This window comes from Notamacropus eugenii, chromosome 1, assembly GCF_028372415.1.
Source record: "Notamacropus eugenii isolate mMacEug1 chromosome 1, mMacEug1.pri_v2, whole genome shotgun sequence".
NCBI classification, from domain to species: domain Eukaryota; kingdom Metazoa; phylum Chordata; class Mammalia; order Diprotodontia; family Macropodidae; genus Notamacropus; species Notamacropus eugenii.
The window spans coordinates 260,377,926-260,392,476 of NC_092872.1; the positions used below are offsets into that span (position 1 = coordinate 260,377,926).

The following is a 14,551-nucleotide window of genomic DNA, read 5'->3' on the forward strand; positions in this document are numbered from 1 at the left end:
AAGATAAGAAGTTTAGTATCCTGGACCCTTTGAAGCCAGAAAGTCCTCCTTCAGCCAAAAGGAATGCAGAAGAGAGCTGGCCAAGACTGAAGCTAAGGCCTCTCCTTTCCCCCCAGGTGATTTCTCCTCATGAATGTTCTCCAAAGCTACACATTCCAATTTCAGGAATTCCCCTCTCTCTTTTCTCAACTCACTTGAGAATTTAAAGATAATCTTTGGAGATATGACTAAGGTTCCAGTCTAATTAAAATAGATTCCTGGTCTGCGGCAAATTTGCTTCATCCAATGGTTTTCAAATACTTTTCAAACTTTGTCCCTTTATTGATTGACATTTTTTCTTACCTGATTAAGGTATCAGAACTAAAATGAGCTGGGGTGAGTTACAACTCCAACCCTTACATATAAATTTTTGGCTGCTGTCTCAAATCTGATTTAAATCAGTTCTCTATCAAATGACTGATTCAAAGGAGTGAATGAAAATTCAGTCTTGAAACACTAAACTTACCTATATCTTCCATCTTGTGCCCCAAAGCAACATCACAAAAGTGGCAGCTTCCAGGAAACTTAGTCAGGGTCAATGATGCTGAACCATGGTATGAAGTGTATATTTAAGAATTTTGCACATGTCTGTACTGCACCATCACTTGTTACTAGCAAAGTAAGAATGACGTCTTTCTGCCAAACTACTGCATTACCAATGATCAGACATTGTTCTGAAGGACTTGTGATGAAAAACGCTATCCATCTCCAGAGAAAAAACTGATGGAGTCTGAATGTTGATTAAAGCGTATTTTAAAAATTTTTTCTTTATTTTTCTTGTTGTTTTAGTCTGTGTTTTGTATCACAAGATGACCAATTTGGCAATATATTTTGCATGACTTCACATGTATAACCTATCCTAAATGACTTGCCTTTCAATGAGAGGGTAGGAGAAGGAAGGAGAAAATATGGAACTCAAAATTTTAAAAAATGAATGTTAAAAATTGTTTCTATGTGTAATTGGGGAAAAATAAAATATTAAATATATTTTAAAAATAAATAAACTACTGTATTACTATTAGTTTTAATTTTAGTAAAAAGCCATCTATGTGGTACTGCATATATCCATACAATATATACACACATATAAATGCATTCTGGTTTAGAAAATGAAAATCACCATTACAAAATAAAACAATAATTACTAATTTACTTTAGTGTTGATAAAACCTCACAGGACTTCAAGAGTAGCGTGTATGTGTGTGTGTGTGTGTGTGTGTGTGTGTGTGTAAAAATACAGATAGTTCTCCATTTCCTTTCTTTTTTATTCCTACTCCTATAAACAAGTCTCAACTCCAGAGGAGTTTAAAAAGAAACTCAGAAGGAATGAAGAAAAAGAATTCTGGAAAGGTCTTCACCCACTCAGAAGCAATGGAATGAAATTTAAGGCCTTCAGAAAAGAAATGGAGTACAGTTCAGTGTTCTCAAAGGCCATTCTTACATGCACAGTGCTTTGCTTCCATTTTCGTAGAAAACAATCCCTAAGGAGTGCACTGTTTTACTTCTTTTCATGAATGATCTGTGACAACAGAACATCAACTGGGATATTGGTCAATATTCTACAGACAGAAAGAATTTTCATTTCAGCATGAAAAAGCTACCCAGTAAGTTACACAAGCCATCACCAGGTTTCTCAAGGAAAGCCCATGGATATCACTCACTCTTCATTGAGTGCACAGCGCCGGGTGGTTGGGCAGCCATATTTATTGAGACTCTGGGTCAGCTCTTGATATAATGTGTCAGCCAGGAGATGAGGAATTCCTTCCCAAGCCAAGATGAGGATGACAATGACCGCTGTCTGGCAGTGGTGGCCTGCACGCTGGCGAACAAGGCAGAGGAGCTTTTCTTCATCACTGCTTCTTCTTATTACCTGCAAAAGTCAATTGCATTCAACTTTGACTTCAGGAAGAACAGGCTGATCAGAGTCCAGCATGCTGTCTTTTAGAATTTAATAAGAGTGACCTTTTCTATTCAAAGATTACCCTTTCTTGAAAGAATGTGAAGCTAGCTCTTTAAAGCACTTCCTGATTTTTTTTTAACTTGTTCTTTGGATATTTCTCTTCCCTGCCCCCCCAATAAATATTCCATCCATGATTCCAATTCCTTAGGCAACTTCTCCAAAAAGGCTGTGGGGTCATTCCAAGAGAAGAGTTATTAAGTGTCAAAGAGGGGTGAATAGTGATTTGTATTTCTTAAGATTCATTTTGGATCTGCTGACAATAAGCATGGAATACTGGTCCACAATGAAGATTATAGGGGAGAAAAGTCCCAAAGGAAATGCAAAAACTCACACAATGCTACAAATCACCAACGTTTCATTGAATTGAATTAGCACACCAAACTACAGACACTTGGAAGCACTCTACAACCCATTGATAAGCTCTATATTTGTTGGCAGAAAGTCAATTGGCCAGTCTAATTATTATTGGCACTCCCATTTTAAACTCCAGATATAATTCTCATTTCTTATGAGATACATTTTCCTGTAGAACATCCACTGGGAGTTTTACTCTCATGGTGTCAGCTTATGTACTATTCCCACCCTTTTCTACAGAATGTTAGTGACTTCTTCAAATGTGTGTGTGTGTGTGTGTGTGTGTGTGTGTGTGTGTATGTTCCTCTTGCTGTTCATACAGTGTGTACAAATTGCTCTACAGAAGATCAGTGCTGGCACATTTATTGGAGTTAGTTTATGATGCAAAGAAATGCTAGATGGGTCACACAGCAATGAGAACATTTCGACATATGGTGAGAAGAACAGATGCCCTGTGCATCTTAAAAACTGATTCTATAAGAGCACAAACAGCAACCTCCATGGGACAAAGTATTGTACTGGCTGTTTAGACAATAATAGAAATGATAAGCACAAGGTCATCAATTCCAATACAAGAACATGAATGGAAGAGTCCTGTGGGTCTTTCCTGGACATCATGGTACCATTCCTAAGATTTATATTCATATTAATATTTGTTTGGATAGAGTAGTAAAATAACCCTGAAGGAGAGATAGAGGAAGAGAATTTATAGGTGGGTCACTTTCTTAATCATTGCCTGCTTTCAAACCACACTGGAGAAAGCTCAAGATGCTGAATGCAAGCATCCTGGGAATAGTGATGCCCTCAGACCCATGGGCTTGCTTCCAGCTGTCACAGTTAGCAACTCTTATGGAGAAAGGATCGACTAGCTATCAATACCATTACCAATACCAGATGCTTAACAAATACAACCTATGGTCATATAAGCAAGTGCTAGTACAGCACCCTCTCCACCTTTATACCCCCAATGCACACAAACACTGACCATGGGCTAGCATACCCTCTATAGCAAGCATGTGGGAAAGCATTCCTCAGGGAGAAGGATCTGGAAACTGCCTCTGCAAGTACTGCAGCCCTTTATCTCATCAGCAGCCACAATCACTCACAATACAAAAAAGAACTTTCACCACCAAGGTTCTTGGCACTGTCAAATGGCTCAGTATCAGAAAGGAATATAGTTTTATCAATGGAAATGACATTAAATATGCATTACCATCTGCCTTGTCAAGATACTTTAAGGACCACTGAGCCTGATTATCCTGACCTGCAGGTGAATTCCCCTATTTGCACCATCTACCTTTATTAGGATGTGAGTTTCTCGAGACAAATATGTATGAAAAAAGGAACTAGGAAATTGAAAAGACTTAATCTGAAAGCAGGAAAGGTGAAGGATAATCTACTAGTTTCCTCATAGCACAGAAAGAGTTGTACAAAGAATATCTAATCAATTATCCTATGGCTACATTGCAGAGAGAAAAAAAACTTAAGTTTCACTGAAAGAAATTTAGGTCAGAGATTAAAAACAACTTTTCTACAGGAAAAACTGTTAAATATTAAAGCTCAGGTTTAAACATCTTAATCCCCTCCTCGATAAATGTCAGTAGCTCCTTATTACTTCTAAGATTGAATATAATCTCCTCTGGTATTTAAAGACATTCACAATCTGGCCCCACTTACCTTTCCAGTCTTATTATACATTATTCCCCTTCGTATTATCTATATTCCAGTCAAAATGGACAGAGTAAGTGCTTAAATAATTCTTGTTGCCTTGTCAAACTGGCCTTTTTTCTGTTCCTCAGAGTCTGAATTCCATATCCTCTGTCTGTGCTTGAGCAGCAGCTGTCCACCATGGCTGGAATGAATTCTCTCCTAATCTCTGTCTCTTAGAATACCTGTCTCCTTAAAGACCATTCCAGAGGGCCATTTCCCATACAAGCCTTTTCCTCTGTTTGAACAGAGGTCTTCTGATTCCACATTCAGTTCCTTTTCATAGCCATATCTTCTTGGAAGATCTTCAAGAATATTCCAGAGACAGTACTGAATATGCCAAAGGAATGACTGAAATGCCAAGGTAAGTGGCTAGACTCAGTGATATCCTTTCATAATTATCTTGCACTTACTTCTTTATTAAGAAAAACTTGTACCTCCAGCATATGTACGAGTGCAAAGTACAATATTGCCCTTTGAACACAGGCATAATCACTGAATGTTTATTGAGTACCTACTATGTGCCTGGTGTTACACTATCAATTACATGTTTCAATACTTCAAGGATCTATGATTTCACCTGTGTGGGTAAGCTAAGTACTTTACAAACATTTCATCTGATCCTCACAAGAACCCTACGAGATGGGTGCTATTACGATCCCATTTTATAGCTGAAGAAACTAAGACAAACAGGTTAACTGACTTGCGCCAAATCGCAAAGTCAGTAACTGTCTAAACCCGGATTTGAACTAAGGTCTTTCTGACTCCAAGTCTAGCATTCTGTCCACTATGGAATCAGTACATAGTTTTATGAGTTACTGCACTTCTCGCCACCAAAAACTTAACATCAAGTAGTCAACCCATTGGTGATAAGTCTAGATATTAGATATGTGGGAAAACAGTAAATAAGTTTTATTTCCACACTTTGATGGGGTGTGTGTATGACCTAGTACAGAGAGGTGAAGGTCAGAAAACTACTGTGCTTGCTCAATAAGTTGTTTGAGAGAAAGCCTATCAGAGGAGAACATGAAATCACATGGCCAGGGGACTGTATATCGGGAAATTCAAAGTTTGGAAATGTATAAGGGTCTTGCCTCATCCTGACCTGGCCATAGTCCTTCAGGTGGCCATGTTGAAAGCTACCTTCACGGGGAGGAATGTAGAAGGCCTTCTCTCCTCTGAACTCCGTTTTAAATAAATTTTTCTTGATACCTTTTTGTGTGTCACGTTCATCTCTAACAGATAGTATGGTTCTCAAGTAGCAGTCTCATTCATTATCACCATTTCTTTCCACATCGACAGGACCTATCAACACTTAAATTCTGCTGGATGCCCTTCAAAACCCAGAATCACCACCACACCACCAAGTCACTGAAATAAGTCTAGATGAAGGATATAGACAGAAGTCCAATAGGCTCCTCACACTTATGAAGTTCAGAATAGGAAAAATAAAGCATGAGAAAAATTCTACTTAAAACTTCTTTTCAACTACATCCTGGTTCTTTTTATACAAGCATAGCCTTCTCCTTCCCTCCCCAGAGGAAGTTGTAATTCAAGCAAATAGTGTTTTACAAAAAAACTGCTTTTGAAACCACAAAAAGAAATGATAATGGGGGGAGGAGGCAGTGAACCAGCTCTGTTGTGGTAGCTCTTCAGTAAATTTTGCATTCTAATGTCATTCAGTATGCCTAACCTTTCCTTAACTATGGAGGCTTGTTATCCAAAGTAAAAAGGCCCCAAATAGTTTGGTTTTAGATAGTTAGCAGCAACTCCTCCAAGCAATGTTACCAACGTTTTCACGGATACATTCTCCCTAAGTAGATCCAGTTTAGGACCCTCTGTCAATTCTTCCAAAAAAACCAGCAGCATTCTGGCTGGGAGGCCTGAGCAGACCAGCAGCTCAAAACAACTCCATGAACAGAGCTAATAGACACTAACAATAAATAGTAAAGAATATTTTCTTGGTGTCTGTCTTCAAAGAGCTAAAATTTTGTTAAAGAAGGAATCAATCGTGGAGTCTTTTTTTTAAAAAAAAGTTTTTCCCTTTGACCTAGCAACACTGCTTCTAGGGCTGTATCCCACAGAGATCATACAAATGAGAAAAGGACCCACATGTACAAAAATATTTCTAGCAGCTCTTTTTGTGGGTGCAAAGAACTGGAAATCGAGGGGATGCCCATTAATCGGGGAATAACCGAATAAGGTGTGGCATATGAATGTAATGGAATACTATTGTGCTATAAGAAATGGTGAACAGGAAGACTTCAGAAAGGCCTGGAAAGACTTATATGAACTGATGCTGAGTGAAATGAGAAGAACCAAGAGAATTTTGTACACAGCAACAACCACAGTGTGTGAGGAATTTTTCCTGGTAGACTTAGTACTTCATTGCAATGCAAGGACTTAAAAAATTCCCAATGGTCTCTTGAGGCAAAATGCCTTCCACATCCAGAGAAAGAACTATGGAATTTGAACACAGAATGAAGCAGACCATTTTCTTTTGTATGATGTTTTGTTTTATGATTTCTCCTATTCATTTTAGTTCTTCTATGCAATGTGACTAAGGTGAAAATGTATTTAATAGAAATGTATGTGTAGAACCTATATAAAATTGTATGCTGTCTGAGAGAGGGAGTGGGGAGGGAGAGAGAAGGAGGGGGAAAAATCTAAGATATATAAAAATCTAAGATATATAGAAGTGATTGTAGAACACTGAAAACAAATAAAATAATTAAAAAAAACAAAAGAAATAATGAGCAGGTGGACATCAGAAAAACCTGGACTTATATGAACTGATGTTGAGTGAAGTGAGTTCTGACTACCCAAAAGTCACTTGGGGCAGAAATCTAAACTGGTGAACCATGAATTGCCCAGTGTGGGAGGAAACTGAGATGCTTTGAGATCTAGCCACTTAGGAAACCACAATGAGAAGGGAGAGAGTCAACACGTGATTGATAAGGAAAATACAGGAGGTGGGAGAAAAGACTTCAGGAAGAAGAAATCTCAAAGATATTGAACATAAACAGATAAATCAACAGGAAATATGGCCTCCAGGTCTTCTAAATGAGTTAGGCATCTATGAAGAAATACTAAAAAATACATATAAAGGGAAATGATCCAACATTTAATGAGATAAGATCCTGAGGGATTTAAGAAGAGCATAGAACCATAATAACTCAGAACTCTGTTTCTGAGTGATTTAAAAGAGAAATGAAAACTATGAGGGTAGAAACCATGCCCTGAGCAGCAAAAATAAGGAGCAGAATAGAAAACCTTGAATCTGCATTGGCAAGCCCCACTAAAGAAACAAAAAAAGGAATGAAAATATACAGAAATGAAAGACAGCCTAGAAGAAGAGAAGAAAAAAATACATTAAAAGAAAATCTCACTATGCAAACAAAACATAATGATCTTGAAGATGTGATGAAAAGAAATAATCTAAGTACCATAAATCTCACAGAAGAACACAATAGGACAAAAACCCATCATCACGATGAAATAAATAATAGAAGAGAACCGTGCAGAGCTTCTGAACATAGGAAATGAAATTCCAAAGGAAAGAATTCAGAGAGCGCCTTTTCAAAAAAAAAACCTAGGACTGCAAATTCCAAGATGCATAGTGATTAAATTTTACAATTTAATTCAGAAACAACAAGTTCTGCAAATCATTAGGAGAAAGAGCTTAAAATATAGACATTCAAATAATTCAAGACTATTCTGCACTTGCTAGAAAATGGAGGAGGAAATGAAACAATATGTTCTGAAGAGCAAAGGAACTCGAGATGTTGTCCAAGGTGTTGCAAATCTGATCTTAAAGATGCAGGACAAAAGTTGTTTCAATAATAAAGAAGACTTTGAAACATTTTGTAAAAAGAAAACCAGAACTGAAGATAGTATTTGCTTCTCAAATACTCCAAAGAATAGAAATGAAGGAGGAGTGAATAAAGGCAGACAAGAGCAGTAACAGTAACAACAGACAGTGACAATAGAACATGTAAGAAACTTCTTGCTAAATGTGTGTGTGTTCATCCTTCGTTGCTGAGGAAGACCATGCCATCAGAGAAATAAGGACATGATTTGCACTTGACTTTGTTTCTGAGTGAGGGAGGGCTGTCTTGCTAAATGTACCCTAGGAGACAAGGAAGAAGGGAGAAATCTGGAAGGGGTCCCAGTGAAGAAGCAGGCTGGGAGAATTATGGACAGAACCTGATGACCCCCTGCCTACAGGTGAATGCTTCTTTGGTGGGGCTACATTACAACAGGAGGGCATATGAAAGAGAGGGAGGGGAACAGGGGGATAGAGTATGGTGATATGCTGAGGTCAAATCAAGGGCTAGCAATGATGGGAAGGTGACCTCTAGCATCTCAGAAAGAGAAGAACCTACAAAGTCGTAGGGGAGGAGGACAGGGAAAGATCAAAAAGGGAGGAGAAACAAAGGAAGCCTGCCTTTGGAGGTGGGTTCAGGCTTCAACTGATGAATTCTCTTATGGTGAAGGGAGATGACCTTACACTGGACAAAGTCTGGGGGATTTTGTGCTTGAAAAGCCAACTTGTTCTGGGATGGAATAAGAGATGGAACACCTGGGAGCAACTGGCACCTGAAGGAGTAGAAGAACATGGACAAAGGAAGGAGATTTTCAGGTGAATGTACAAAAGAAGGTCAACAAGGGAGGGTCTACATCACTGGGGAGGGGACAGGCCTTACCATGGGTCAGTGTCCTCTCTGACACCTGTAATAATTGGCATTTTTCTAATACTGAAGTTCAGTGGGAAAGAGGATTCTATGAGGTAAGGCCTACAAGGCAGAGGCAGAAAGCACCCAGTGGAAAAAGACTAGAAAAGATATTTCGCAAGCTTTGATTATATGAAAAATGCAGAGAAAAGAGAGACCAGATGATTACAAGGATCGTGATGCACAGAATGAAGGTCTAGAGTAAACATAAAACAAAGATGAATAATGAAGAGAGAGAGAAATCCTTTTGGGAAAGGTACGCAAAAAATGAAATTTTTGAAACTAAAGAACTTGACGAAGGGGAAAAAAAGGAAGAGGGAATGTACTTAAATAAGGAAAGAAAGAGGGGGAAGAAATATATAACCAGAAAAAAGCAGGAGAGAAAATAAACTGATAAACAAACCCTGAAAGGGAAAGGAGTGACAAATGAGAAGAGGGTATGGTATGAGGGATGAGGGCAAGGGGGCCAGTGGAAAAAGGGCTAATGTAAAAAAAAAAAAAGATTAAAGTAAAGTAACTGTAGGAATATAAACTGTGGTAACAACAGAAGGAGGGGTGAGAGGGAGTTGTAACTTGAAAAAATAATTTTAGAGACAGATGGAGGAAAATATAAACTTTACTCTTATAATTTAAAATATGAATTGATTTTAAAAAAGAGCAACAGAGTCTATAAGAAAACAAAACTCTACAATCTGTTGCTCACAAGAAACACATTTGAAAACCAAAGATATTCAGAAAATAAAACTGAGGGATGGAAAATAATTGACAATATATCAAGGGAATCCAAAAAAGCAGGAGTTGCCATCTCGATATCACACGTGGCAAAATAAAAGATTCAAAAACCAAAAAGTGATAAACAAGAAAACTATGTTATGAGAAAAAGATTTATTGACAGTAAACCAGCATTAGTAATAAACTTAAATATTCCAAATGCAAGTACAATCAACTGAAATATGGTCTGGCATTGGCCATATCCAAAAAATATTTATCTAATTTCATACTGAGTCCATCACCTTTCTATTAAGAGGTGGGTGGTGTATTTGATCATGAGTCCCTTTGGATTGTTGTTGGACACTGAATTGACTGGAGTTCCTAAGCCTTTAAAAGCTGTTTGTGTTTTCTTGTTAATATTGACATTTTTCTTAGTTCGGTTCACACTGTATCAGCCCATACAGGTCTTCCTAATTTAATATATTGGAATTTTGTGAATGGAAGCTGGTGGGATCACCTACACTAGGCTACTAAACCTTGCCTACTTCATGAGGGCATTGAAAAGAATCTGATCCATCAAATGGGGTAATGACTAAACAAATTATGACATACGAATATGATACTATTGTGTTATAAGTAACGACAAAGAGTGGGCATAATTTTAGTAAAATCTGCTTCAGTCATGTCTTACTCCTCATGACCCCATTTGGGATTTTCTTTGCAAAGGTACTGGAGTAGTTTACCATTTCCTTTTCCAATTCATTTTCACAGATGAGGAAACTGAGGCAAACAGCATTAAGTGACTTGCCTAGTGTCACACAGTTAGTAAGTGTCTGAGGTCAGATTTGAACTCAGGAAAATGAATCTTCCTGACTTTAGGTGAAGAACTCTGGACCACCTAGCTGTCCCAACACTAAGTTAGGCTTCTAAAAACATATAGTCTTCCTGGTACCCAGAGCCACTTTTCTGAAAGTGATGCCAGTGAATGAAAGGATCAAAAGAAAATCTAAATCTCACACATCCAAGATGGTGCTGAAGCTCTCTGCCTTTCAAATGCAATGAGATACAACTTGAGAAATAGAAAAATACATCATTATGTCTTGATTATTCAGGCTAACTAATCTTGAGTGCATGATCATCCCAACTAAGCTCAAGTTTACATTCATAACTTCACTAATTCAGACTTGTCTTCCTTTCTCAATTAGTCTGAATTTGTTTCTTGATCATCTTGATAATATATCTAAAATTTTTTCTGTAATAATTAAATAATTATCTAATAATTTAAGATTATAACAGGCCAAATAATGACTGCCTCTGTCTAAAGTCAAAGTAACCTTGGGCCAAAGCATGCAGTACTTTGATGTAGTTGTCAGTATTGCACACCCATGAGAGCTAACCTGCAATGCCATAGTGGAGAGATCACCAGGTCTGGAGTCAGGAAGACCTGAGTTTAAATTTGGCCTCAGACATTTACTAGCTGTGTGACTCTGGGAAAGTCACTTAACCCTGTTTGCCTCAGTTTCTTCATCTGTGAAATGAACTGGAGAAGAAATGACAAACTGTACCTTTGCCAAAAAAAACTTCAAATGGAGTCATGAAGAGGTAGATATGAATGAAAATGACTGCAACATTTCTCCAGGTGTTATGGAGCCTTTAGATCTCATGCAGTTAATCACATTGTGAGAAAACACTGATTCCCCAGAACGGAAAAGAACACAGATTAAATTACTGAATCGAAAAATAACATTTTCAAATTTAACAGAAAAACGGTTTCTAAGACTAGGAAATCCTTAATCTCTTGGTGCAAGGAAAGCTTTCTGGGTTCAGTAAAAGCAACTAGTACTCAAACAATATGGTATACACTGCTGGCCAGCATGTGGACAAAGGAAGGAAGGAAATAAGTATTTATTAAACACCTACTGTGTTAATGCACTGTGCCAAGTGCTTTAGAAATAGAATCTTGTTTGATCTCCACAATGACCCTGTGAAGGAGATGTTTTTTTTGTCCTGTAATTCCATCAGTCTTTCCATCTGTATTCATTTGTAACTTACAGTATTAAAGAATTGTCCGGTGCACCAGAAGGAGAAATGACTTGCCCACATAGCTAGTACATGTCAGGACTTCAGGGTCTTCTAGACTTCAAGGTTGGCTCTCCAACCTCTATGTCACAGCACTTCTCAATCCCTTGCAATCTGGCTTCCATCCTAACCCCACCACTAAACTAAAAAGGTTCTTTCTAAGGTTATAAAGCTTCTCTTAATGGTTAAATCCAATGGCCAACTCTTAATCCTCTCCCTTCTTGACCTCTCTATCATGTTGCCTAATGTCTCTTCCCAAGTACCTTCTCCTCCCCAGATTCTTTTGGCACTGACTTGTCCTATTTCTCCTTCTGTCTGATCATTCCTTCTTAATCTCTTTTGGGGGATTAGCAACCACGTACTGAAGTCTAATCACTGAGTCTCCTGAAACCCTGTCTCAGGCCTTCTTTTTTTATTTTTTTAATGAGTTTCATTGATGCTTAAAAAATATGTGTGTTACTTCGGACATAATCCGACCACTACTACCACCAGAAATGAATAAAGAAAAATAATTAAGTGAAAATAACCAATACAGTGAAACCTGACAATGTCTATAAAATCATATCCTATTGGTCTCCATCTTGCAGAAGAGGAAGATATGTTTCATTATCTGTTCTCTAGGATCATTATTGGTTTTTCATTTATTCAAAGTTCTACTTCCTTTTATTGATCTTGTGAACTTTCTCCCTGTCTCCTGGCTCATTCTTGGCCTACAAATATTCCCATATCTTCCCCACCCTCCAATAACCCTCATTATACATCTGTTCTGCCTTCTGTCTTTGAAAACGCTGTCTGCAAAAGATGCCTCCACTTTCTCTCCTCTCACTATCTTCTTAATTTCTTACAGCCCAGTTTCTGACCTCATCATTCCACCGAAATCATTCTCTCTGAAGTTACCAAAGATTTTATCATTGCCTCCAACCTTTCCTATTACTGTAGAGGACTCCCAGTCTCTCAGGCTGTCAGTCTAGGAATCATTCCCAGCTCCTCACTCTCTCTTACCTCTCATATCCAATCAGTTGCCAAGGCCTGTCAAGTTCACCTCTAAAATACCTCTTGGATACTCCCTCTTCCCTTCTCTGATACTGCCACCATTCTGGTAAAGGCTTTTATCACTTCACACCTGGACACCTACAATAGCTAACTGGTAGGTCTACCTATGTCAGGTCTCTTCCCACTCCAATCCATCCTCCACTCTTTCACCAAAATGATTTTCCTAAGTTTCAGATCTGACCATGTCACCCTTCTACTCACTAAATTCTAGTGACTGCCAATTATCTTCAGGATCAAATACAAAATCCTGTTTGGCTTATAATAAGCCAGCCCTCTTTTACCTTTCCAATCTACCTACATGGTGTTCTCTGACTTCCCTAAACTTCAGTCCAGTGACACTGGTCTCCTTGTTCTTCTGTGAACAAGAAACTCCATCTCTCAGCTCTGGGCATTCTCTCTGGCTATCTCTGACACCTGGAATGTTCTCCATCTCTACCTACCGGCTTCCTTTAAGTCCCAACTAAAATCCACTTTCTACAGGAAGACTTTCACAACCCTTCTTAATTTTATTGCTTCTTTTAATGATTTGTCTTGTATGTGGCTTATTTATCCATATTTATTTGTTGCCTTCCCCATAAGATCAGGGACTGCCTTTTGTCTCTTTCTATATTTCCAGCATTTAGCACATTGCCTGGCACTTAGTAGACACTTAATTTTTACTGACTCTTTTTTTAAAAAACATTTTTATTAAAAATTTTGAGTTCTAAATTCTATTCTTCCCCGCCTCCCTCTTTCCCCGAGATGGTAAGCAACCAGATATAGGTTATACATATGCAATCATGTAAAACATTTCCATATTCCTATTGACTCTTTATTGACTGACTGACTATAGTGGGCAAGTCACATACAAAAGTCAGTTCTCTTATCTACAAAATCATGTCATAGGATGAAATGTCAGCTAGTGTAGCAGTCTCATTTGGTAGAGGAAGAACCCTTAGGGCCAAGGTGAAGTTACTTGACCAAGTGGTTAAGTGATTTGTCCAAAGTCACCCAGGTAGTTAACATCAGATGTATAATCTAAACCCAGGTGAACGACTTCTGTCAGTACTCTTTCCATTGTATCTAATCTCTAAGATCCTTTCCCAGTCTAAAATCCTAATGTTTTAAAGTGTTATAAGCAATCATTCGAATGAAAATCTAAGTGCCTACAGAACATTGTATTAGGCACCAGAAAGAGATGAAAATATTCTTTAAGGCAATGTGTCCTTCTAGAACTCAAAGTATAGAATAAAAAAAGGACAAACAAAGCATGTTTTCCATGACAATGTTGGGGTCAATCAGAGGGAGAGAGAAGCCAGGCATTATCAAGACTGTTTTTAAGAGAAAGAAGTCCCAAGAGGCAAAGTGATTTATCATTAAAGGATACTAACGGGATGGGGAGGAGGCAGGGTGCAAGCTCAGATTTCCCAACTCGAAATCCAGGGCTCTTTGAATGTATGAAGGATACATAGTTTCTTCACTTCTCACTTTTAGAAGAATTTGCCACAGAATCTTTAATACCTACTTCCCTGGCATTTAAATAGGTTTTTTCCAAAATAAAAACAGTGATGGTCAGGTCACTTCTAACTCAGAACCAGCCCTGAAGTCAGGAGGACCTGAATTTAAATCTAGCCTCAGACACATGTGCGACCCTGGGCAAGTCACTTAATCCTGTTTGCCTCAGTTTCCTCATTTGTAAAATGGGCTGGAGAAGGAAAAGGCAAACCACTTGAGTATCTTTACCAAGAAAACCCTAATTGGGGTCACAAAGAGTCAGACTAAACTGAAATGACTAAACAACACCATGTCCTGCTTAGACAAATTTCTCTTACAGAAGAAGTTGCTGTTTTAAAGCATCACCGTGGTGGTCATCTTCTACTTGCAAATTTCATTGACCTTGGCCAGGCTGGTCTTTGGACAAGTAAGTCTATCAACC

The 14,551-nt window shown here is 38.2% G+C and overlaps 1 protein-coding gene and 1 long non-coding RNA gene across 4 annotated transcripts in view; one reads left to right on the top strand and one right to left on the bottom strand.

Annotated features, from left to right (window-relative positions):
* TET1 (tet methylcytosine dioxygenase 1) overlaps positions 1-14,551 on the bottom strand; it is a 172,011-nt gene that overhangs the window by 42,074 nt on the left and 115,386 nt on the right. For all 3 annotated transcript variants that reach the window (XM_072628780.1, XM_072628779.1, XM_072628781.1), the window contains one exon: positions 1,701-1,909. In XM_072628780.1, the coding sequence (XP_072484881.1) occupies positions 1,701-1,909 (209 nt within the window). The remainder of the gene's footprint in view (positions 1-1,700; positions 1,910-14,551) is intronic.
* LOC140517480 (uncharacterized) overlaps positions 8,065-14,551 on the top strand; it is a 38,122-nt gene continuing 31,635 nt past the window's right edge. Inside the window, exons 1-2 of the long non-coding RNA XR_011971598.1 lie at positions 8,065-8,287; positions 8,557-8,702. This is a non-coding gene — a long non-coding RNA (uncharacterized lncRNA). The remainder of the gene's footprint in view (positions 8,288-8,556; positions 8,703-14,551) is intronic.